This window comes from Bombina bombina, chromosome 6, assembly GCF_027579735.1.
Source record: "Bombina bombina isolate aBomBom1 chromosome 6, aBomBom1.pri, whole genome shotgun sequence".
NCBI classification, from domain to species: domain Eukaryota; kingdom Metazoa; phylum Chordata; class Amphibia; order Anura; family Bombinatoridae; genus Bombina; species Bombina bombina.
Window position 1 is genome coordinate 9,310,735 of NC_069504.1, and position 26,039 is coordinate 9,336,773.

At 45.2% G+C, this 26,039-nt stretch overlaps 1 protein-coding gene across 1 annotated transcript in view; it reads right to left on the reverse strand.

Moving 5' to 3' along the window:
- BBOF1 (basal body orientation factor 1) overlaps positions 1-26,039 on the reverse strand; it is a 168,846-nt gene that overhangs the window by 115,781 nt on the left and 27,026 nt on the right. The window contains exons 2-3 of the mRNA XM_053716305.1: positions 24,644-24,890; positions 21,355-21,420 (exon numbers count right to left, since the gene is read on the reverse strand). Of these exons, the coding sequence (XP_053572280.1) occupies positions 21,355-21,420; positions 24,644-24,890 (313 nt within the window). The remainder of the gene's footprint in view (positions 1-21,354; positions 21,421-24,643; positions 24,891-26,039) is intronic.

A 26,039-nucleotide genomic window follows, 5' to 3' on the forward strand; every position in this document is an offset into this window, starting at 1 on the left:
AACTCACCAACAGCTGCAGATCATTGTTACTGATCGCTTTGTGCAACAACTCAGAAACAGCTGCAGCTCATTGTTACTGATCGCTATGTGCAACAACTCACCAACAGCTGCAGCTCATTGTTACTGATCGCTATGTGCAACAACTCACCAACAGCTGCAGCTCATTGTTACTGATCGCTTTGTGCAACAACTCACCAACACCTACAGCTGATTGTTACTGATCACTATGTGCAATAACTCACCAACAGCTGCAGCTCATTGTTACTGATCGCTTTGTGCAAAAACTCAAAAACAGCTGCAGCTCATTGTTACTGATCGCTTTGTGCAATAACTCAAAAACAGCTGCAGCTCATTGTTACTGATCGCTTTGTGCAACAACTCAAAAACAGCTGCAGCTCATTGTATCTGATCGCTATGTGCAACAACTCACCAACAGCTGCACCTAATTGTTACTGATCACTATGTGCAACAACTCACCAACAGCTGCAGCTCATTGTTACTGATCGCTTTGTGCAACAACTCACCAACAGCTGCAGCTCATTGTTACTGATCGCTATGTGCAAGAACTCACCAACAGCTGCAGCTCATTGTTACTGATCGCTATGTGCAAGAACTCACCAACAGCTGCAGCTCATTGTTACTGATCGCTTTGTGCAACAACTCACCAACAGCTGCAGCTCATTGTTACTGATCGCTATGTGCAAGAACTCACCAACAGCTGCAGCTCATTGTTACTGATCGCTTTGTGCAACAACTCAAAAACAGCTGCAGCTCATTGTTACTGATCGCTATGTGCAACAACTCACCAACAGCTGCAGCTCATTGTTACTGATCGCTATGTGCAATAACTCACCAACAGCTGCCGCTCATTGTTACTGATCGCTTTGTGCAACAACTCAGAAACAGCTGCAGCTCATTGTTACTGATCGCTATGTGCAGCAACTCATCAACAGCTGCAGCTCATGGTTACTGATCGCTTTGTGCAACAACTCAAAAACAGCTGCAGCTCATTGTTACTGATCGCTTTGTGCAACAACTCAAAAACAGCTGCAGCTCATGGTTACTGATCGCTATGTGCAATAACTCACCAACAGCTGCAGCTCATTGTTACTGATCGCTTTGTGCAACAACTCACCAACAGCTGCAGCTCATTGTTACTGATCGCTATGTGCAACAACTCACCAACAGCTGCAGCTCATTGTTACTGATCGCTTGGTGCAACAATTCACCAACAGCTGCAGCTCATTGTTACTGATCGCTATGTGCAACAACTCACCAACAGCTGCAGCTCATTGTTACTGATCGCTATGTGCAACAACTCACCAACAGCTGCAGCTCATTGTTACTGATCGCTATGTGCAACAATTCACCAACAGCTGCAGCTCATTGTTACTGATCGCTATGTGCAATAACTCACCAACAGCTGCAGCTCATTGTTACTGATCGCTATGTGCAATAACTCACCAACAGCTGCAGCTCATTGTTACTGATCACTATGTGCAACAACTCACCAACAGCTGCAGCTCATTGTTACTGATCGCTATGTGCAACAACTCACCAACAGCTGCAGCTCATTGTTACTGATCGCTTTGTGCAACAACTCACCAACAGCTGCAGCTCATTGTTACTGATCGCTATGTGCAACAACTCACCAACAGCTGCAGCTCATTGTTACTGATCGCTATGTGCAACAACTCACCAACAGCTGCAGCTCATTGTTACTGATCGCTTTGTGCAACAACTCACCAACAGCTGCAGCTCATTGTTACTGATCGCTATGTGCAATAACTCAAAAACAGCTGCAGCTCATTGTTACTGATCGCTATGTGCAATAACTCACCAACAGCTGCAGCTCATTGTTACTGATCGCTTTGTGCAAAAACTCAAAAACAGCTGCAGCTCATTGTTACTGATCGCTATGTGCAACAACTCACCACAGCTGCAGATCATTGTTACCGATCGCTATGTGCAACAACTCACCAACAGCTGCAGCTCACTGTTACCGATCGCTATGTGCAACAACTCACCAACAGCTGCAGCTCATTGTTACCGATCGCTATGTGCAACAACTCACCAACAGCTGCAGCTCATTGTTACTGATCGCTTTGTGCAACAACTCACCAACAGCTGCAGCTCATTGTTACTGATCGCTTTGTGCAACAATTCACCAACAGCTGCAGCTCATTGTTACTGATCGCTATGTGCAATAACTCACCAACAGCTGCAGCTCATGGTTACTGATCGCTTTGTGCAACAACTCACCAACAGCTGCAGCTCATTGTTACTGATCGCTTTGTGCAACAATTCACCAACAGCTGCAGCTCATTGTTACTGATCACTATGTGCAATAACTCACCAACAGCTGCAGCTCATTGTTACTGATCGCTTTGTGCAACAACTCAAAAACAGCTGCAGCTCATTGTTACTGATCGCTTTGTGCAACAACTCAAAAACAGCTGCAGCTCATTGTATCTGATCGCTATGTGCAACAACTCACCAACAGCTGCACCTAATTGTTACTGATCACTATGTGCAACAACTCACCAACAGCTGCAGCTCATTGTTACTGATCGCTTTGTGCAACAACTCACCAACAGCTGCAGCTCATTGTTACTGATCGCTTTGTGCAACAACTCAAAAACAGCTGCAGCTCATTGTTACTGATCGCTATGTGCAACAACTCACCAACAGCTGCAGCTCATTGTTACTGATCGCTTTGTGCAACAACTCACCAACAGCTGCAGCTCATTGTTACTGATCGCTATGTGCAATAACTCACCAACAGCTGCAGCTCATTGTTACTGATCGCTATGTGCAATAACTCACCAACAGTTGCAGCTCATTGTTACTGATCGCTTTGTGCAATAACTCACCAACAGCTGCAGCTCATTGTTACTGATCGCTTTGTGCAACAACTCACCAACAGCTGCAGCTCATTGTTACTGATCGCTATGTGCAACAACTCACCAACAGCTGCAGCTCATTGTTACTGATCGCTTTGTGCAACAACTCACCAACAGCTGCAGCTCATTGTTACTGATCGCTATGTGCAACAACTCACCAACAGCTGCAGCTCATTGTTACTGATCGCTATGTGCAACAACTCACCAACAGCTGCAGCTCATTGTTACTGTTCGCTATGTGCAACAACTCACCAACAGCTGCACCTAATTGTTACTGATCACTATGTGCAACAACTCACCAACAGCTGCAGCTCATTGTTACTGATCGCTTTGTGCAACAACTCACCAACAGCTGCAGCTCATTGTTACTGATCGCTTTGTGCAACAACTCACCAACAGCTGCCGCTCATTGTTACTGATCGCTATGTGCAATAACTCACCAACAGCTGCAGCTCATTGTTACTGATCGCTATGTGCAACAACTCACCAACACCTACAGCTCATGGTTACTGATCGCTATGTGCAGCAACTCACCAACAGCTGCAGCTCATTGTTACTGATCGCTATGTGCAATAACTCACCAACAGCTGCAGCTCATTGTTACTGATCGCTATGTGCAGCAACTCACCAACAGCTGCAGCTCATTGTTACTGATCGCTATGTGCAGCAACTCACCAACAGCTGCAGCTCATTGTTACTGATCGCTATGTGCAATAACTCACCAACAGCTGCAGCTCATTGTTACTGATCGCTTGGTGCAACAACTCACCAACAGCTGCAGCTCATTGTTACTGATCGCTATGTGAAACAACTCACCAACAGCTGCAGCTCATTGTTACTGATCGCTTTGTGCAAGAACTCACCAACAGCTGCAGCTCATTGTTACTGATCGCTTTGTGCAACAACTCACCAACAGCTGCAGCTCATTGTTACTGATCGCTTTGTGCAACAACTCACCAACAGCTGCAGCTCATTGTTACTGATCGCTATGTGCAACAACTCACCAACAGCTGCAGCTCATTGTTACTGATCGCTATGTGCAACAACTCACCAACAGCTGCAGCTCATTGTTACTGATCGATTGGTGCAGCAACTCACCAACAGCTGCATCTCATTGTTACTGATCGATTGGTGCAGCAACTCACCAACAGCTGCATCTCATTGTTACTGATCGATTGGTGCAGCAACTCACCAACAACTGCAGCTCATTGTTACTGATCGCTTTGTGCAACAACTCACCAACAGCTGCATCTCATTGTTACTGATCGCTTTGTGCAACAACTCACCAACAGCTGCATCTCATTGTTACTGATCGATTGGTGCAGCAACTCACCAACAACTGCAGCTCATTGTTACTGATCGCGTTGTGCAACAACTCACCAACAGCTGCATCTCATTGTTACTGATCGCTTGGTGCAGCAACTCACCAACAGCTGCAGCTCACTGTTACTGATCGCTATGTGCAATAACTCACCAACAGCTGCAGCTCATTGTTACTGATCGCTATGTGCAATAACTCACCAACAGCTGCAGCTCATTGTTACTGATCGCTATGTGCAATAACTCACCAACAGCTGCAGCTCATTGTTACTGATCGCTATGTGCAATAACTCACCAACAGCTGCAGCTCATTGTTACTGATCGCTATGTGCAACAACTCACCAACAGCTGCAGCTCATTGTTACTGATCGCATTGTGCAAGAACTCACCAACAGCTGCATCTCATTGTTACTGATCGATTGGTGCAGCAACTCACCAACAACTGCAGCTCATTGTTACTGATCGCTTTGTGCAACAACTCACCAACAGCTGCAGATCATTGTTACTGATCGCTTTGTGCAACAACTCCCCAACAGCTGCAGCTCATTGTTACTGATCCCTATGTGCAACAACTCACCAACAGCTGCAGCTCATTGTTACTGATCCCTATGTGCAACAACTCACCAACAGCTGCAGCTCATTGTTACTGATCGCTATGTGCAACAACTCACCAACAGCTGCAGCTCATTGTTACTGATCCCTATGTGCAACAACTCACCAACAGCTGCAGCTCATGGTTACTGATCGCTTTGTGCAACAACTCACCAACACCTACAGCTCATTGTTACTGATCGCTTTGTGCAACAACTCACCAACAGCTGCAGCTCATTGTTACTGATCGCTTTGTGCAACAACTCACCAACAGCTGCAGCTCATTGTTACTGATCGCTATGTGCAACAACTCACCAACAGCTGCAGATCATTGTTACTGATCGCTATGTGCAACAACTCACCAACAGCTGCAGCTCATTGTTACTGATCGCTATGTGCAACAACTCACCAACAGCAGCATCTCATTGTTACTGATCGCTATGTGCAACAAATCCCCAACAGCTGCAGCTCATTGTTACTGATCGCTTTGTGCAACAACTCCCCAACAGCTGCAGCTCATTGTTACTGATCGCTATGTGCAACAACTCACCAACAGCTGCAGCTCATTGTTACTGATCGGTTTGTGCAACAACTCACCAACAGCTGCAGCTCATTGTTACTGATCGCTATGTGCAACAACTCACCAACAGCTGCAGCTCATTGTTACTGATCGCTTTGTGCAACAACTCACCAACAGCTGCATCTCATTGTTACTGATCCCTATGTGCAACAACTCACCAACAGCTGCAGCTCATTGTTACTGATCGCTTTGTGCAACAACTCACCAACAGCTGCAGCTCATTGTTACTGATCGCTATGTGCAACAACTCACCAACAGCTGCAGCTCATTGTTACTGATCGCTTTGTGCAACAACTCACCAACAGCTGCAGCTCATTGTTACTGATCGCTATGTGCAACAACTCACCAACAGCTGCAGCTCATTGTTACTGATCGCTATGTGCAATAACTCACCAACAGCTGCAGCTCATTGTTACTGATCGCTTTGTGCAACAACTCACCAACAGCTGCAGCTCATTGTTACTGATCGCTATGTGCAATAACTCACCAACAGCTGCAGCTCATTGTTACTGATCGCTTTGTGCAACAACTCACCAACAGCTGCAGCTCATTGTTACTGATCGCTATGTGCAACAATTCACCAACAGCTGCAGCTCATTGTTACTGATCGCTATGTGCCACAACTCACCAACAGCTGCAGCTCATTGTTACTGATCGCTTTGTGCAACAACTCACCAACAGCTGCAGCTCATTGTTACTGATCGCTATGTGCAACAACTCACCAACAGCTGCAGCTCATTGTTACTGTTCGCTATGTGCAACAACTCACCAACAGCTGCAGCTCATTGTTACTGATCGCTATGTGCAACAACTCACCAACAGCTGCAGCTCATTCTTACTGATCGCTTTGTGCAACAACTCACCAACAGCTGCAGCTCATTGTTACTGATCGCTTTGTGCAACAACTCACCAACAGCTGCAGCTCATTGTTACTGATCGCTATGTGCAACAACTCACCAACAGCTGCAGCTCATTGTTACTGATCGCTATGTGCAATAACTCACCAACAGCTGCAGCTCATTGTTACTGATCGCTATGTGCAATAACTCACCAACAGCTGCAGCTCATTGTTACTGATCGCTTTGTGCAACAACTCACCAACAGCTGCAGCTCATTGTTACTGATCGCTTTGTGCAACAATTCACCAACAGCTGCAGCTCATTGTTACTGATCACTATGTGCAACAACTCACCAACAGCTGCAGCTCATTGTTACTGATCGCTTTGTGCAACAACTCACCAACAGCTGCAGCTCATTGTTACTGATCGCTTTGTGCAACAACTCAAAAACAGCTGCAGCTCACTGTTACTGATCGCTATGTGCAACAACTCGCCAACAGCTGCAGCTCATTGTTACTGTTCGCTATGTGCAACAACTCACCAACAGCTGCACCTAATTGTTACTGATCACTATGTGCAACAACTCACCAACAGCTGCAGCTCATTGTTACTGAACGCTATGTGCAACAACTCACCAACAGCTGCAGCTCATTGTTACTGATCGCTTTGTGCAACAACTCACCAACAGCTGCATCTCATTGTTACTGATCGCTTTGTGCAACAACTCACCAACAGCTGCAGCTCATTGTTACTGATCGCTTTGTGCAACAACTCACCAACAGCTGCAGCTCATTGTTACTGATCGCTTTGTGCAACAACTCACCAACAGCTGCAGCTCATTGTTACTGATCGCTATGTGCAACAACTCACCAACAGCTGCAGCTCATTGTTACTGATCGCTTTGTGCAACAACTCACCAACAGCTGCAGCTCATTGTTACTGATCGCTATGTGCAACAACTCACCAACAGCTGCAGATCATTGTTACTGTTCGATATGTGCAATAACTCACCAACAGCTGCAGCTCATTGTTACTGATCGCTTTGTGCAACAACTCACCAACAGCTGCAGCTCATTGTTACTGATCGCTATGTGCAACAACTCACCAACAGCTGCAGCTCATTGTTACTGATCGCTATGTGCAACAACTCACCAACAGCTGCAGCTCATTGTTACTGTTCGATATGTGCAACAACTCACCAACAGCTGCACCTAATTGTTACTGATCACTATGTGCAACAACTCACCAACAGCTGCAGCTCATTGTTACTGATCGCTTTGTGCAACAACTCACCAACAGCTGCAGCTCATTGTTACTGATCGCTTTGTGCAACAACTCACCAACAGCTGCATCTCATTGTTACTGATCGGTTTGTGCAACAACTCACCAACATCTGCAGCTCATTGTTACTGATCGCTATGTGCAACAACTCACCAACAGCTGCAGCTCATTGTTACTGATCGCTTTGTGCAACAACTCACCAACAGCTGCCGCTCATTGTTACTGATCGCTATGTGCAACAACTCACCAACAGCTGCCGCTCATTGTTACTGATCGCTATGTGCAATAACTCACCAACAGCTGCAGCTCATTGTTACTGATCGCTATGTGCAACAACTCACCAACAGCTGCAGCTCATTGTTACTGATCGCTATGTGCAACAACTCACCAACAGCTGCAGCTCATTGTTACTGATCGCTATGTGCAATAACTCACCAACAGCTGCAGCTCATTGTTACTGATCGCTATGTGCAACAACTCACCAACATCTGCAGCTCATTGTTACTGATCGCTATGTGCAATAACTCACAAACAGCTGCAGCTCATTGTTACTGATCGCTATGTGCAACAACTCACCAACACCTACAGCTCATGGTTACTGATCGCTATGTGCAGCAACTCACCAACAGCTGCAGCTCATGGTTATTGATCGCTATGTGCAACAACTCACCAACAGCTGCAGCTCATTGTTACTGATCGCTTGGTGCAACAACTCACCAACAGCTGCAGCTCATTGTTACTGATCGCTATGTGCAACAACTCACCAACAGCTGCAGCTCATTGTTACTGATCGCTTTGTGCAAGAACTCACCAACAGCTGCATCTCATTGTTACTGATCGATTGGTGCAGCAACTCACCAACAACTGCAGCTCATTGTTACTGATCGCTTTGTGCAACAACTCACCAACAGCTGCATCTCATTGTTACTGATCGCTTGGTGCAGCAACTCACCAACAGCTGCAGCTCACTGTTACTGATCGCTATGTGCAACAACTCACCAACAGCTGCAGCTCATTGTTACTGATCGCTATGTGCAACAACTCACCAACATCTGCAGCTCATTGTTACTGATCGCTATGTGCAACAACTCACCAACAGCTGCAGCTCATTGTTACTGATCGCTTTGTGCAAGAACTCACCAACAGCTGCATCTCATTGTTACTGATCGATTGGTGCAGCAACTCACCAACAACTGCAGCTCATTGTTACTGATCGCTTTGTGCAACAACTCACCAACAGCTGCAGCTCATTGTTACTGATCGCTTTGTGCAACAACTCACCAACAGCTGCATCTCATTGTTACTGATCGCTTGGTGCAGCAACTCACCAACAGCTGCAGCTCATTGTTACTGATCGCTATGTGCAACAATTCACCAACAGCTGCAGCTCATTGTTACTGATCGCTTTGTGCAACAACTCACCAACAGCTGCATCTCATTGTTACTGATCGCTTGGTGCAGCAACTCACCAACAGCTGCAGCTCACTGTTACTGATCGCTATGTGCAATAACTCACCAACAGCTGCAGCTCATTGTTACTGATCGCTATGTGCAATAACTCACCAACAGCTGCAGCTCATTGTTACTGATCGCTATGTGCAATAACTCACCAACAGCTGCAGCTCATTGTTACTGATCGCTATGTGCAATAACTCACCAACAGCTGCAGCTCATTGTTACTGATCGCTATGTGCAACAACTCACCAACAGCTGCAGCTCATTGTTACTGATCGCTTTGTGCAACAACTCACCAACAGCTGCATCTCATTGTTACTGATCGATTGGTGCAGCAACTCACCAACAACTGCAGCTCATTGTTACTGATCGCTTTGTGCAACAACTCACCAACAGCTGCAGATCATTGTTACTGATCGCTTTGTGCAACAACTCACCAACACCTACAGCTCATGGTTACTGATCGCTATGTGCAACAACTCACCAACACCTACAGCTCATGGTTACTGATCGCTATGTGCAGCAACTCACCAACAGCTGCAGCTCATGGTTACTGATCGCTATGTGCAACAACTCACCAACAGCTGCAGCTCATTGTTACTGATCGCTTTGTGCAACAACTCACCAACAGCTGCATCTCATTGTTACTGATCGCTTGGTGCAGCAACTCACCAACAGCTGCAGCTCACTGTTACTGATCGCTATGTGCAATAACTCACCAACAGCTGCAGCTCATTGTTACCGATCGCTATGTGCAACAACTCACCAACAGCTGCAGCTCATTGTTACTGATCGCTTGGTGCAGCAACTCACCAACAGCTGCCGCTCATTGTTACTGATCGCTTGGTGCAGCAACTCACCAACAGCTGCAGCTCATTGTTACTGATCGCTATGTGCAACTACTCACCAACAGCTGCAGCTCATTGTTACTGATCGCTATGTGCAACAACTCACCAACAGCTGCAGCTCATTGTTACTGATCGCTATGTGCAGCAACTCACCAACAGCTGCAGCTCATTGTTACTGATCGCTATGTGCAATAACTCACCAACAGCTGCAGCTCATTGTTACTGATCGCTATGTGCAACAACTCACCAACAGCTGCAGCTCATTGTTACTGATCGCTTTGTGCAACAACTCACCAACAGCTGCAGCTCATTGTTACTGATCGCTATGTGCAACAACTCACCAACAGCTGCAGCTCATTGTTACTGATCGCTTTGTGCAATAACTCAAAAACAGCTGCAGCTCATTGTTACTGATCGCTATGTGCAATAACTCACCAACAGCTGCAGCTCATTGTTACTGATCGCTATGTGCAATAACTCAAAAACAGCTGCAGCTCATTGTTACTGATCGCTATGTGCAACAACTCACCAACAGCTGCAGCTCATTGTTACTGATCGCTTTGTGCAACAACTCACCAACAGCTGCAGATCATTGTTACTGTTCGCTATGTGCAACAACTCACCAACAGCTGCAGCTCATTGTTACTGATCGCTATGTGCAACAACTCACCAACAGCTGCAGCTCATTGTTACTGATCGCTATGTGCAACAACTCACCAACAGCAGCATCTCATTGTTACTGATCGCTTTGTGCAATAACTCACCAACAGCTGCAGCTCATTGTTACTGATCGCTTTGTGCAAAAACTCACCAACAGCTGCAGCTCATTGTTACTGATCGCTATGTGCAACAACTCACCAACAGCTGCAGCTCATTGTTACTGATCGCTTTGTGCAAAAACTCAAAAACAGCTGCAGCTCATTGTTACTGATCGCTATGTGCAACAACTCACCAACAGCTGCAGCTCATTGTTACTGATCGCTTTGTGCAACAACTCACCAACAGCTGCAGCTCATTGTTACTGATCGCTATGTGCAACAACTCACCAACAGCTGCAGCTCATTGTTACTGATCGCTTTGTGCAACAACTCACCAACAGCTGCAGCTCATTGTTACTGATCGCTTTGTGCAACAACTCACCACAGCTGCAGATCATTGTTACCGATCGCTATGTGCAACAACTCACCAACAGCTGCAGCTCATTGTTACCGATCGCTATGTGCAACAACTCACCAACAGCTGCAGCTCATTGTTACCGATCGCTTTGTGCAACAACTCACCAACAGCTGCAGCTCATTGTTACTGATCGCTTTGTGCAACAACTCACCAACAGCTGCAGCTCATTGTTACTGATCGCTTTGTGCAACAATTCACCAACAGCTGCAGCTCATTGTTACTGATCGCTATGTGCAATAACTCACCAACAGCTGCAGCTCATGGTTACTGATCGCTTTGTGCAACAACTCACCAACAGCTGCAGCTCATTGTTACTGATCGCTATGTGCAATAACTCACCAACAGCTGCAGCTCATGGTTACTGATCGCTTTGTGCAACAACTCACCAACAGCTGCAGCTCATGGTTACTGATCGCTTTGTGCAACAACTCACCAACAGCTGCAGCTCATTGTTACTGATCGCTATGTGCAATAACTCACCAACAGCTGCAGCTCATGGTTACTGATCGCTTTGTGCAACAACTCAAAAACAGCTGCAGCTCATTGTTACTGATCGCTTTGTGCAACAACTCAAAAACAGCTGCAGCTCATTGTTACTGATCGCTTTGTGCAACAACTCAAAAACAGCTGCAGCTCATTGTATCTGATCGCTATGTGCAACAACTCACCAACAGCTGCACCTAATTGTTACTGATCACTATGTGCAACAACTCACCAACAGCTGCAGCTCATTGTTACTGATCGCTTTGTGCAACAACTTACCAACAGCTGCAGCTCATTGTTACTGATCGCTTTGTGCAACAACTCAAAAACAGCTGCAGCTCATTGTTACTGATCGCTATGTGCAACAACTCACCAACAGCTGCAGCTCATTGTTACTGATCGCTTTGTGCAACAACTCACCAACAGCTGCAGCTCATTGTTACTGATCGCTATGTGCAATAACTCACCAACAGCTGCAGCTCATTGTTACTGATCGCTATGTGCAATAACTCACCAACAGTTGCAGCTCATTGTTACTGATCGCTTTGTGCAATAACTCACCAACAGCTGCAGCTCATTGTTACTGATCGCTTTGTGCAACAACTCACCAACAGCTGCAGCTCATTGTTACTGATCGCTATGTGCAACAACTCACCAACAGCTGCAGCTCATTGTTACTGATCGCTTTGTGCAACAACTCACCAACAGCTGCAGCTCATTGTTACTGATCGCTATGTGCAGCAACTCACCAACAGCTGCAGCTCATGGTTACTGATCGCTATGTGCAACAACTCACCAACAGCTGCAGCTCATTGTTACTGATCGCTTGGTGCAACAACTCACCAACAGCTGCAGCTCATTGTTACTGATCGCTATGTGCAACAACTCACCAACAGCTGCACCTAATTGTTACTGATCACTATGTGCAACAACTCACCAACAGCTGCAGCTCATTGTTACTGATCGCTATGTGCAACAACTCACCAACAGCTGCAGCTCATTGTTACTGATCGCTTTGTGCAACAACTCACCAACAGCTGCAGCTCATTGTTACTGATCGCTTTGTGCAATAACTCACCAACAGCTGCAGCTCATTGTTACTGATCGCTTTGTGCAACAACTCACCAACAGCTGCAGCTCATTGTTACTGATCGCTATGTGCAATAACTCACCAACAGCTGCAGCTCATTGTTACTGATCGCTATGTGCAACAACTCACCAACAGCTGCAGCTCATTGTTACTGATCGCTATGTGCAGCAACTCACCAACAGCTGCAGCTCATGGTTACTGATCGCTATGTGCAACAACTCACCAACAGCTGCAGCTCATTGTTACTGATCGCTTGGTGCAACAACTCACCAACAGCTGCAGCTCATTGTTACTGATCGCTTTGTGCAACAACTCACCAACAGCTGCAGCTCATTGTTACTGATCCCTATGTGCAATAACTCACCAACAGTTGCAGCTCATTGTTACTGATCGCTATGTGCAACAACTCACCAACAGCTGCAGCTCATTGTTACTGATCGCTTTGTGCAAGAACTCACCAACAGCTGCATCTCATTGTTACTGATCGATTGGTGCAGCAACTCACCAACAACTGCAGCTCATTGTTACTGATCGCTTTGTGCAACAACTCACCAACAGCTGCATCTCATTGTTACTGATCGCTTGGTGCAGCAACTCACCAACAGCTGCAGCTCACTGTTACTGATCGCTATGTGCAATAACTCACCAACAGCTGCAGCTCATTGTTACTGATCGTTATGTGCAATAACTCACCAACAGCTGCAGCTCATTGTTACTGATCGCTATGTGCAATAACTCACCAACAGCTGCAGCTCATTGTTACTGATCGCTATGTGCAACAACTCACCAACAGCTGCAGCTCATTGTTACTGATCGCTATGTGCAATAACTCAAAAACAGCTGCAGCTCATTGTTACTGATCGCTATGTGCAACAACTCACCAACAGCTGCAGCTCATTGTTACTGATCGCTTTGTGCAACAACTCACCAACAGCTGCAGATCATTGTTACTGATCGCTATGTGCAATAACTCACCAACAGCTGCAGCTCATTGTTACTGATCGCTATGTGCAACAACTCACCAACAGCTGCAGATCATTGTTACTGATCGCTATGTGCAATAACTCACCAACAGCTGCAGCTCATTGTTACTGATCGCTATGTGCAACAACTCACCAACAGCTGCAGCTCATTGTTACTGATCGCTTTGTGCAAGAACTCACCAACAGCTGCATCTCATTGTTACTGATCGATTGGTGCAGCAACTCACCAACAACTGCAGCTCATTGTTACTGATCGCTTTGTGCAACAACTCACCAACAGCTGCAGCTCATTGTTACTGATCGCTTTGTGCAACAACTCACCAACAGCTGCAGCTCATTGTTACTGATCGCTTTGTGCAACAACTCACCAACAGCTGCATCTCATTGTTACTGATCGCTTGGTGCAGCAACTCACCAACAGCTGCAGCTCACTGTTACTGATCGCTATGTGCAATAACTCACCAACAGCTGCAGCTCATTGTTACTGATCGCTATGTGCAACAATTCACCAACAGCTGCAGCTCATTGTTACTGATCGCTATGTGCAACAACTCACCAACAGCTGCAGCTCATTGTTACTGATCGCTTGGTGCAGCAACTCACCAACAGCTGCAGCTCATTGTTACTGATCGCTATGTGCAACTACTCACCAACAGCTGCAGCTCATTGTTACTGATCGCTATGTGCAACAACTCACCAACAGCAGCATCTCATTGTTACTGATCGCTATGTGCAACAACTCACCAACAGCTGCAGCTCATTGTTACTGATCGCTTTGTGCAACAACTCACCAACAGCTGCAGATCATTGTTACTGATCGCTATGTGCAACAACTTACCAACAGCTGCAGCTCATTGTTACTGATCGCTATGTGCAACAACTCACAACAGCTGCAGATCATTGTTACTGATCGCTTTGTGCAACAACTCACCAACAGCTGCAGCTCATTGTTACTGATCGCTATGTGCAACAACTCACCAACAGCTGCAGCTCATTGTTACTGATCGCTATGTGCAATAACTCACCAACAGCTGCAGCTCATTGTTACTGATCGCTATGTGCAACAACTCACCAACAGCTGCAGCTCATTGTTACTGATCGCTTTGTGCAACAACTCACCAACAGCTGCAGCTCATTGTTACTGATCGCTTTGTGCAACAACTCACCAACAGCAGCATCTCATTGTTACTGATCGCTATGTGCAACAACTCACCAACAGCTGCAGCTCATTGTTACTGATCGCTATGTGCAACAACTCAAAAACAGCTGCAGCTCATTGTTACTGATCGCTATGTGCAATAACTCACCAACAGCTGCAGCTCATTGTTACTGATCGCTATGTGCAATAACTCACCAACAGCTGCAGCTCATTGTTACTGATCGCTATGTGCAACAACTCACCAACAGCTGCAGCTCATTGTTACTGATCGCTTTGTGCAACAACTCACCAACAGCTGCAGCTCATTGTTACTGATCGCTTTGTGCAACAACTCACCAACAGCTGCAGCTCATTGTTACTGATCGCTATGTGCAACAACTCACCAACAGCTGCAGCTCATTGTTACTGATCGCTATGTGCAACAACTCAAAAACAGCTGCAGCTCATTGTTACTGATCGCTATGTGCAATAACTCACCAACAGCTGCAGCTCATTGTTACTGATCGCTTTGTGCAACAACTCACCAACAGCTGCAGCTCATTGTTACTGATCGCTTTGTGCAAGAACTCACCAACAGCTGCAGCTCATTGTTACTGATCGCTTTGTGCAACAACTCACCAACAGCTGCAGCTCATTGTTACTGATCGCTATGTGCAACAACTCACCAACAGCTGCAGCTCATTGTTACTGATCGCTATGTGCAATAACTCACCAACAGCTGCAGATCATTGTTACTGATCGCTTTGTGCAACAACTCCCCAACAGCTGCAGCTCATTGTTACTGATCGCTTTGTGCAACAACTCACCAACAGCTGCAGCTCATTGTTACTGATCGCTATGTGCAACAACTCACCAACAGCTGCAGATCATTGTTACTGATCGCTATGTGCAACAACTCACCAACAGCTGCAGCTCATTGTTACTGATCGCTATGTGCAACAAATCACCAACAGCAGCATCTCATTGTTACTGATCGCTATGTGCAACAACTCCCCAACAGCTGCAGCTCATTGTTACTGATCGCTTTGTGCAACAACTCCCCAACAGCTGCAGCTCATTGTTACTGATCGCTATGTGCAACAACTCACCAACAGCTGCAGCTCATTGTTACTGATCGGTTTGTGCAACAACTCACCAACAGCTGCAGCTCATTGTTACTGATCGGTTTGTGCAACAACTCACCAACAGCTGCAGCTCATTGTTACTGATCGCTATGTGCAACAACTCACCAACAGCTGCAGCTCATTGTTACTGATCGCTTTGTGCAACAACTCACCAACAGCTGCAGCTCATTGTTACTGATCGCTATGTGCAACAACTCACCAACAGCTGCAGCTCATTGTTACTGATCGCTATGTGCAACAACTCACCAACAGCTGCAACTCATTGTTACTGATCGCTATGTGCAGCAACTCACCAACAGCTGCAGCTCATTGTTACTGATCGCTATGTGCAATAACTCACCAACAGCTGCAGCTCATTGTTACTGATCGCTATGTGCAACAACTCACCAACAGCTGCAGCTCATTGTTACTGATCGCTATGTGCAACAACTCACCAACAGCTGCAGCTCATTGTTACTGATCGCTATGTGCAACAACTCACCAACAGCTGCAGCTCATTGTTACTGATTGCTATGTGCAATAACTCACCAACAGCTGCAGCTCACTGTTACTGATCGCTATGTGCAACAACTCACCAACAGCTGCAGCTCATTGTTACTGTTACTGATCGCTTTGTGCAACAACTCACCAACAGCTGCAGCTCATTGTTACTGATCGCTATGTGCAACAACTCACCAACAGCAGCATCTCATTGTTACTGATCGCTATGTGCAACAACTCACCAACAACTGCAGCTCATTGTTACTGATCGCTTTGTGCAACAACTCACCAACAGCTGCAGCTCATTGTTACTGATCGCTATGTGCAACAACTCACCAACAGCTGCAGCTCATTGTTACTGATCGCTTTGTGCAACAACTCACCAACAGCTGCAGCTCACTGTTACTGATCGCTATGTGCAATAACTCACCAACAGCTGCCGCTCATTGTTACTGATCGCTTTGTGCAACAACTCACCAACAGCTGCAGCTCATTGTTACTGATCGCTATGTGCAACAACTCACCAACAGCTGCAGCTCATTGTTACTGATCGCTTTGTGCAACAACTCACCAACACCTACAGCTCATTGTTACTGATCGCTATGTGCAACAACTCACCAACAGCTGCAGCTCATTGTTACTGATCGCTTTGTGCAACAACTCACCAACAGCTGCAGCTCATTGTTACTGATCGCTATGTGCAACAACTCACCAACAGCTGCAGCTCATTGTTACTGATCGCTTGGTGCAACAACTCACCAACAGCTGCAGCTGATTGTTACTGATCGCTATGTGCAACAACTCACCAACAGCTGCAGCTGATTGTTACTGATCGCTATGTGCAACAACTCACCAACAGCAGCATCTCATTGTTACTGATCGCTATGTGCAACAACTCCCCAACAGCTGCAGCTCATTGTTACTGATCGCTTTGTGCAACAACTCACCAACAGCTGCAGCTGATTGTTACTGATCGCTATGTGCAACAACTCACCAACAGCAGCATCTCATTGTTACTGATCGCTATGTGCAACAACTCCCCAACAGCTGCAGCTCATTGTTACTGATCGCTTTGTGCAACAACTCACCAACAGCTGCAGCTCATTGTTACTGATCGCTATGTGCAACAACTCACCAACAGCTGCAGCTCATTGTTACTGATCGGTTTGTGCAACAACTCACCAACATCTGCAGCTCATTGTTACTGATCGCTATGTGCAACAACTCACCAACAGCTGCAGCTCATTGTTACTGATCGCTATGTGCAACAACTCACCAACAGCTGCAGCTCATTGTTACTGATCGCTATGTGCAACAACTCACCAACAGCTGCAGCTCATTGTTACTGATCGCTATGTGCAACAACTCACCAACAGCTGCAGCTCATTGTTACTGATCGCTTTGTGCAACAACTCACCAACAGCTGCAGCTCATTGTTACTGATCGCTATGTGCAACAACTCACCAACAGCTGCAGCTCATTGTTACTGATTGCTTTGTGCAACAACTCACCAACAGCTGCAGCTCATTGTTACTGATCGCTATGTGCAACAACTCACCAACAGCTGCAGCTCATTGTTACTGATCGCTATGTGCAACAACTCACCAACAGCTGCAGCTCATTGTTACTGATCGCTATGTGCAACAACTCACCAACAGCTGCAGCTCATTGTTACTGATCCCTATGTGCAACAACTCACCAACAGCTGCAGCTCATTGTTACTGATCGCTATGTGCAACAACTCACCAACAGCTGCAGCTCATTGTTACTGATCGCTATGTGCAATAACTCACCAACAGCTGCAGCTCATTGTTACTGATCGCTATGTGCAACAACTCACCAACAGCTGCAGCTCATTGTTACTGATCGCTTTGTGCAACAACTCACCAACAGCTGCAGCTCATTGTTACTGATCGCTATGTGCAATAACTCACCAACAGCTGCAGCTCATGGTTACTGATCGCTTTGTGCAACAACTCACCAACAGCTGCAGCTCATTGTTACTGATCCCTATGTGCAATAACTCACCAACAGCTGCAGCTCATTGTTACTGATCGCTTTGTGCAACAACTCACCAACAGCTGCAGCTCATTGTTACTGATCGCTATGTGCAACAACTCACCAACAGCTGCAGCTTATTGTTACTGATCACTTTGTGCAACAACTCACCAACAGCTGCAGCTCATTGTTACTGATCGCTATGTGCAACAACTCACCAACAGCTGCAGCTCATTGTTACTGATCGCTATGTGCAACAACTCACCAACAGCTGCAGCTCATTGTTACTGATCGCTTTGTGCAACAACTCACCAACAGCTGCAGCTCACTGTTACTGATCGCTATGTGCAATAACTCACCAACAGCTGCCGCTCATTGTTACTGATCGCTATGTGCAACAACTCACCAACAGCTGCAGCTCATTGTTACTGATCGCTTTGTGCAACAACTCACCAACACCTACAGCTCATTGTTACTGATCGCTATGTGCAACAACTCACCAACAGCTGCAGCTCATTGTTACTGATCGCTTTGTGCAACAACTCACCAACAGCTGCAGCTCACTGTTACTGATCGCTTTGTGCAACAACTCACCAACAGCTGCAGCTGATTGTTACTGATCGCTATGTGCAACAACTCACCAACAGCAGCATCTCATTGTTACTGATCGCTATGTGCAACAACTCACCAACAGCTGCAGATCATTGTTACTGATCGCTATGTGCAACAACTCACCAACAGCTGCAGCTCATTGTTACTGATCGCTATGTGCAACAACTCACCAACAGCTGCAGCTCATTGTTACTGATCGCTATGTGCAATAACTCACCAACAGCTGCAGCTCATTGTTACTGATCGCTATGTGCAAGAACTCACCAACAGCTGCAGCTCATTGTTACTGATCGCTATGTGCAATAACTCACCAACAGCTGCAGCTCATTGTTACTGATCGCTATGTGCAATAACTCACCAACAGCTGCAGCTCATTGTTACTGATCGCTTTGTGCAACAACTCACCAACAGCTGCAGCTCATTGTTACTGATCGGTTTGTGCAACAACTCACCAACAGCTGCAGCTCATTGTTACTGATCGGTTTGTGCAACAACTCACCAACAGCTGCAGCTCATTGTTACTGATCGCTATGTGCAACAATTCACCAACAGCTGCAGCTCATTGTTACTGATCGCTATGTGCAACAACTCACCAACAGCTGCAGCTCATTGTTACTGATCGGTTTGTGCAACAACTCACCAACATCTGCAGCTCATTGTTACTGATCGCTATGTGCAACAACTCACCAACATCTGCAGCTCATTGTTACTGATCGCTATGTGCAACAACTCACCAACAGCTGCAGCTCATTGTTACTGATCGCTATGTGCAACAACTCACCAACAGCTGCAGCTCATTGTTACTGATCGCTATGTGCAACAACTCACCAACAGCTGCAGCTCATTGTTACTGATCGCTTTGTGCAACAACTCACCAACAGCTGCAGCTCATTGTTACTGATCGCTTTGTGCAACAACTCACCAACAGCTGCAGCTCATTGTTACTGATCGCTATGTGCAACAACTCACCAACAGCTGCAGCTCATTGTTACTGATCGCTTTGTGCAACAACTCACCAACAGCTGCAGCTCATTGTTACTGATCGCTATGTGCAACAACTCACCAACAGCTGCAGCTCATTGTTACTGATCGGTTTGTGCAACAACTCACCAACATCTGCAGCTCATTGTTACTGATCGCTATGTGCAACAACTCACCAACATCTGCAGCTCATTGTTACTGATCGCTATGTGCAACAACTCACCAACAGCTGCAGCTCATTGTTACTGATCGCTATGTGCAACAACTCACCAACAGCTGCAGCTCATTGTTACTGATCGCTATGTGCAACAACTCACCAACAGCTGCAGCTCATTGTTACTGATCGCTATGTGCAACAACTCACCAACAGCTGCAGCTCATTGTTACTGATCGCTTTGTGCAACAACTCACCAACAGCTGCAGCTCATTGTTACTGATCGCTATGTGCAACAACTCACCAACAGCTGCAGCTCATTGTTACTGATCGCTATGTGCAACAACTCACCAACAGCTGCAGCTCATTGTTACTGATCGCTTTGTGCAACAACTCACCAACAGCTGCCGCTCATTGTTACTGATCCCTATGTGCAACAACTCACCAACAGCTGCAGCTCATTGTTACTGATCGCTATGTGCAATAACTCACCAACAGCTGCAGCTCATTGTTACTGATCGCTATGTGCAACAACTCACCAACAGCTGCAGCTCATTGTTACTGATCGGTTTGTGCAACAACTCACCAACAGCTGCAGCTCATTGTTACTGATCGCTTTGTGCAACAACTCACCAACAGCAGCATCTCATTGTTACTGATCCCTATGTGCAACAACTCACCAACAGCTGCAGCTCATTGTTACTGATCCCTATGTGCAACAACTCACCAACAGCTGCAGCTCATTGTTACTGATCGCTATGTGCAACAACTCACCAACAGCTGCAGCTCATTGTTACTGATCGCTATGTGCAATAACTCACCAACAGCTGCAGCTCATTGTTACTGATCGCTATGTGCAACAACTCACCAACAGCTGCAGCTCATTGTTACTGATCGCTTTGTGCAACAACTCACCAACAGCTGCAGCTCATGGTTACTGATCGCTTTGTGCAACAACTCACCAACAGCTGCAGCTCATTGTTACTGATCGCTATGTGCAATAACTCACCAACAGCTGCAGCTCATTGTTACTGATCGCTATGTGCAATAACTCACCAACAGCTGCAGCTCATGGTTACTGATCGCTTTGTGCAACAACTCACCAACAGCTGCAGCTCATTGTTACTGATCCCTATGTGCAACAACTCACCAACAGCTGCAGCTCATGGTTACTGATCGCTATGTGCAACAACTCACCAACAGCTGCAGCTCATTGTTACTGATCGCTATGTGCAACAACTCACCAGCAGCTGCAGCTCAATGTTACTGTTACTGATCGCTTTGTGCAACAACTCACCAACAGCTGCTTCTCCTCCTGTGCAGATTCCTTCTGTGTTATCAGCTGGTGCTGTAATTTGTCAATCTAAAAAGTAATAAAATGCATCAGCTACAGTACACAGGTTACTATACAGTGTCAGGTACAGTGCACAGGTTACTATAAGGTGTCATTAGTCAGGTACAGTACACAAGTTACTATAAGGTGTCATTAGTCAGGTACAGTACACAAGTTACTATAAGGTGTCATTAGTCAGGTACAGTACACAAGTTACTATAAGGGGTCATTAGTCAGGTGCAGTACACAAGTTACTATAAGGTGTCATTAGGTACAGTACACAGGTTACTATAAGGTGTCATTAGGTACAGAACACAAGTTACTATAAGGTGTCATTAGGTACAGTACACAAGTTACTATAAGGTGTCATTAGTCAGGTACAGTACACAAGTTACTATAAGGTGTCATTAAGTACAGAACACAAGTTACTATAAGGTGTCATTAGGTACAGTACACAAGTTACTATAAGGTGTCATTAGGTACAGTACAACGGTTACTATAAGGTGTCATTAGTCAGGTACAGTACACAAGTTACTATAAGGTGTCATTAGGTACAGTACACAGGTTACTATAAGGTGTCATTAGTGAGGTACAGTACACAAGTTACTATAAGGTGTCAGGTACAGTACACAGGTTACTATAAGGTGTCATTAGGTACAGTACACAAGTTACTATAAGGTGTCAGGTACAGTACACAGGTTACTATAAGGTGTCATTAGGTACAGTACACAAGTTACTATAAGGTGTCAGGTACAGTATACAGGTTACTATAAAGTGTTATTAGGTACAGCACACAAGTTACTATAAAGTGTCATTAGTCAGGTACAGTACACAAGTTACTATAAAGTGTCATTAGTCAGGTACAGTACACAAGTTACTATGAGGTGTCATTAGGTACAGTACACAAGTTACTAAAAGGTGTCATTACGTACAGCACACAAGTTACTATAAGGTGTCATTAGGTACAGTACACAAGTTACTATAAAGTGTCATTAGGTACAGTACACATGTTACTATAAGGTGTCATTAGTCAGGTACAGTACACAAGTTATTATAAGGTGTCATTAGTGAGGTACAGTACCCAGGTTACTATAAGGTGTCATTAGGTACAGTACACAAGTTACTATAAAGTATCATTAGTCAGGTACAGTACACAGGTTACTATAAAGTGTCATTAGGTACAGTACACAAGTTAATATAAGGTATCATTAGTCAGGAACAGTACACAAGTTACTATAAGGTGTCAGGTACAGTACACAAGTTACTATAAGGTGTCATTAGGTACAGTACACAGGTTACTATAAGGTGTCATTAGGTACAGTACACAGGTTACTATAAGGTGTCATTAGTGAGGTACAGTACACAAGTTACTATAAGGTGTCAGGTACAGTACACAAGTTACTATAAGGTATCAGGTACAGTACACAGGTTACTATACGTGCCATTAGTCAGATACAGTACACAAGTTACTATAAGGTGTCATTAGTCAGGTACAGTACACAAGTTACTATAAGGTATCATTAGTCAGGTACAGTACACAGGTTACTATACGTGTCATTAGTCAGATACAGTACACAAGTTACTATAAGGTGTCATTAGTCAGGTACAGTACACAGGTTACTATAAGGTGTCATTAGGTACAGTACACAGGTTACTATAAGGTGTCATTAGGTACAGTACACAGGTTACTATATGGTGTCATTAGGTACAGTACACAGGTTACTATAAGATGTCATTAGGTACAGTACACAGGTTACTATAAGGTGTCATTAGGTACAGTACACAGGTTACTATAAGATGTCATTAGGTACAGTACATAGGTTACTATAAGGTGTCATTAGGTACAGTACACAAGTTACGATAAGGTGTCATTAGGTACAGTACACAGGTTACTATAAGGTGTCATTAGGTACAGTACACAAGTTACTATAAGGTGTCATTAGGTACAGTACACAAGTTACTATAAGGTATCATTAGTCAGGTACAGTACACAGGTTACTATAAGGTGTCATTAGTCAGGTACAGTACACAGGTTACTATAAGGTATCATTAGTCAGGTACAGTACACAGGTTACTATAAGGTGTCAGGTACAGTACACAGGTTACTATAAGGTGTCAGGTACAGTACACAAGTTACTATAAGGTGTCAGGTACAGTACACAGGTTACTATAAGGTGTCAGGTACAGTATACAAGTTACTATAAGGTGTCAGGTACAGTACACAAGTTACTATAAGGTGTCAGGTACAGTACACAGGTTACTATAAGGTGTCAGGTACAGTACACGGGTTACTATAAGGTGTCAGGTACAGTACACAAGTTACTATAAGGTGTCAGTTACAGTACACAAGTTACTATAAGGTGTCAGGTACAGTATACAAGTTACTATAAGGTGTCAGGTACAGTACACAAGTTACTATAAGGTGTCAGGTACAGTACACAGGTTACTATAAGGTGTCAGGTACAGTACACAAGTTACTATAAGGTGTCAGGTACAGTACACAGGTTACTATAAGGTGTCAGGTACAGTACACAAGTTACTATAAGGTGTCACGTCCAGTACACAAGTTACTATAAGGTGTCAGGTACAGTACACAAGTTACTATAAGGTGTCAGGTACAGTACACAGGTTACTATAAGGTGTCAGGTACAGTATACAAGTTACTATAAGGTTTCAGGTACAGTACACAGGTTACTATAAGGTGTCAGGTACAGTACACAAGTTACTATAAGGTGTCAGGTACAGTACACAGGTTACTATAAGGTGTCAGGTACAGTACACAGGTTACTATAAGGTGTCAGGTACAGTACACAAGTTACTATAAGGTGTCAGGTACAGTACACAGGTTACTATAAGGTGTCAGGTACAGTACACGAGTTACTATAAGGTGTCAGGTACAGTACACAAGTTACTATAAGGTGTCAGGTACAGTACACAGGTTACTATAAGGTGTCAGGTACAGTACACAAGTTACTATAAGGTGTCAGGTACAGTACACAAGTTACTATAAGGTGTCAGGAACAGTACACGGGTTACTATAAGGTGTCAGGTACAGTATACAAGTTACTATAAGGTGTCAGGTACAGTACACAAGTTACTATAAGGTGTCAGGTACAGTACACAGGTTACTATAAGGTGTCAGGTACAGTACACAGGTTACTATAAGGTGTCAGGTACAGTACACAGGTTACTATAAGGTGTCAGGTACAGTACACAAGTTACTATAAGGTGTCAGGTACAGTACACAGGTTACCATGTCATCCTTCTCGGTTTCCTGTTTCTTGAGGAAGCCAATCACATGGAGCAAGTCCCTCTCTAGCTGGTACTGATGCTTTGTCAGCTCCTCATTGTTCTCGGCGAGACCGCGGGCCGCCTCGCGATACTCTGTGCGTGACAATTCGGTGACTTTTAGCCGCGCTTCCCACAGTGATGCATTAGCTTTAGCTCTTTCTGCCTCAGACTCACGGTCCGTACGAGATTCATTTTTCCCAATCTTCTTCCTATGAGAAGGAAAATATTGTTAGTGCATCAGCAGCTGTGCGTTGTGAAGCTTTACCCTTCCCATTTACTTCTAGGTCAAATCTGAGTTTAGCGGCCGTACAGCGTTACTTTACTTCATAAGTTGGTCTGGGGGTACCAACAAAACTGCAGTGTCTGTATCTCCAGGAACAAAAAGGGGAGACATATCCCTGTTTTCCCCATACACAAACCCCAGACAGCTCTGATCACCTACCTGGTACATTGTATCAAACCCTCGGCTTTATACATTTGTAACTGTTTACTGCACACAGATACTTACAGCAGCCCTGTCAGTACCTACTGTACACAGACACTTACAGCAGCCCTGTCAGTACCTACTGTACACAGACACTTACAGCAGCCCTGTCAGTACCTACTGTACACAGACACTTACAGCAGCCCTGTCAGTACCTACTGTACACAGACACTTACAGCAGCCCTGTCAGTACCTACTGTACACAGACACTTACAGCAGCCCTGTCAGTACCTACTGTACACAGACACTTACAGCAGCCCTGTCAGTACCTACTGTACACAGACACTTACAGCAGCCCTGTCAGTACCTACTGTACACAGACACTTACAGCAGCTCTGTCAGTACCTACTGTACACAGACACTTACAGCAGCTCTGTCAGTACCTACTGTACACAGATACTTATAGCAGCTCTGTCAGTACCTACTGTACACAGACACTTACAGCAGCTCTGTCAGTACCTACTGTACACAGATACTTATAGCAGCTCTGTCAGTACCTACTGTACACAGACACTTACAGCTGCCCTGTCAGTACCTACTGTACACAGATACTTATAGCAGCTCTGTCAGTACCTACTGTACACAGACACTTACAGCTGCCCTGTCAGTACCTACTGTACACAGACACTTACAGCAGCCCTGTCAGTACCTACTGTACACACTTATAGCAGCCCTGTCAGTACCTACTGTACACACACGTATAGCAGCCCTCTCAGTACCTACTGTACACAGACACTTATAGCAGCCCTGTCAGTACCTACTGTACACACACGTATAGCAGCCCTCTCAGTACCTACTGTACACAGACACTTACAGCAGCCCTGTCAGTACCTACTGTACACACTTATAGCAGCCCTGTCAGTACCTACTGTAC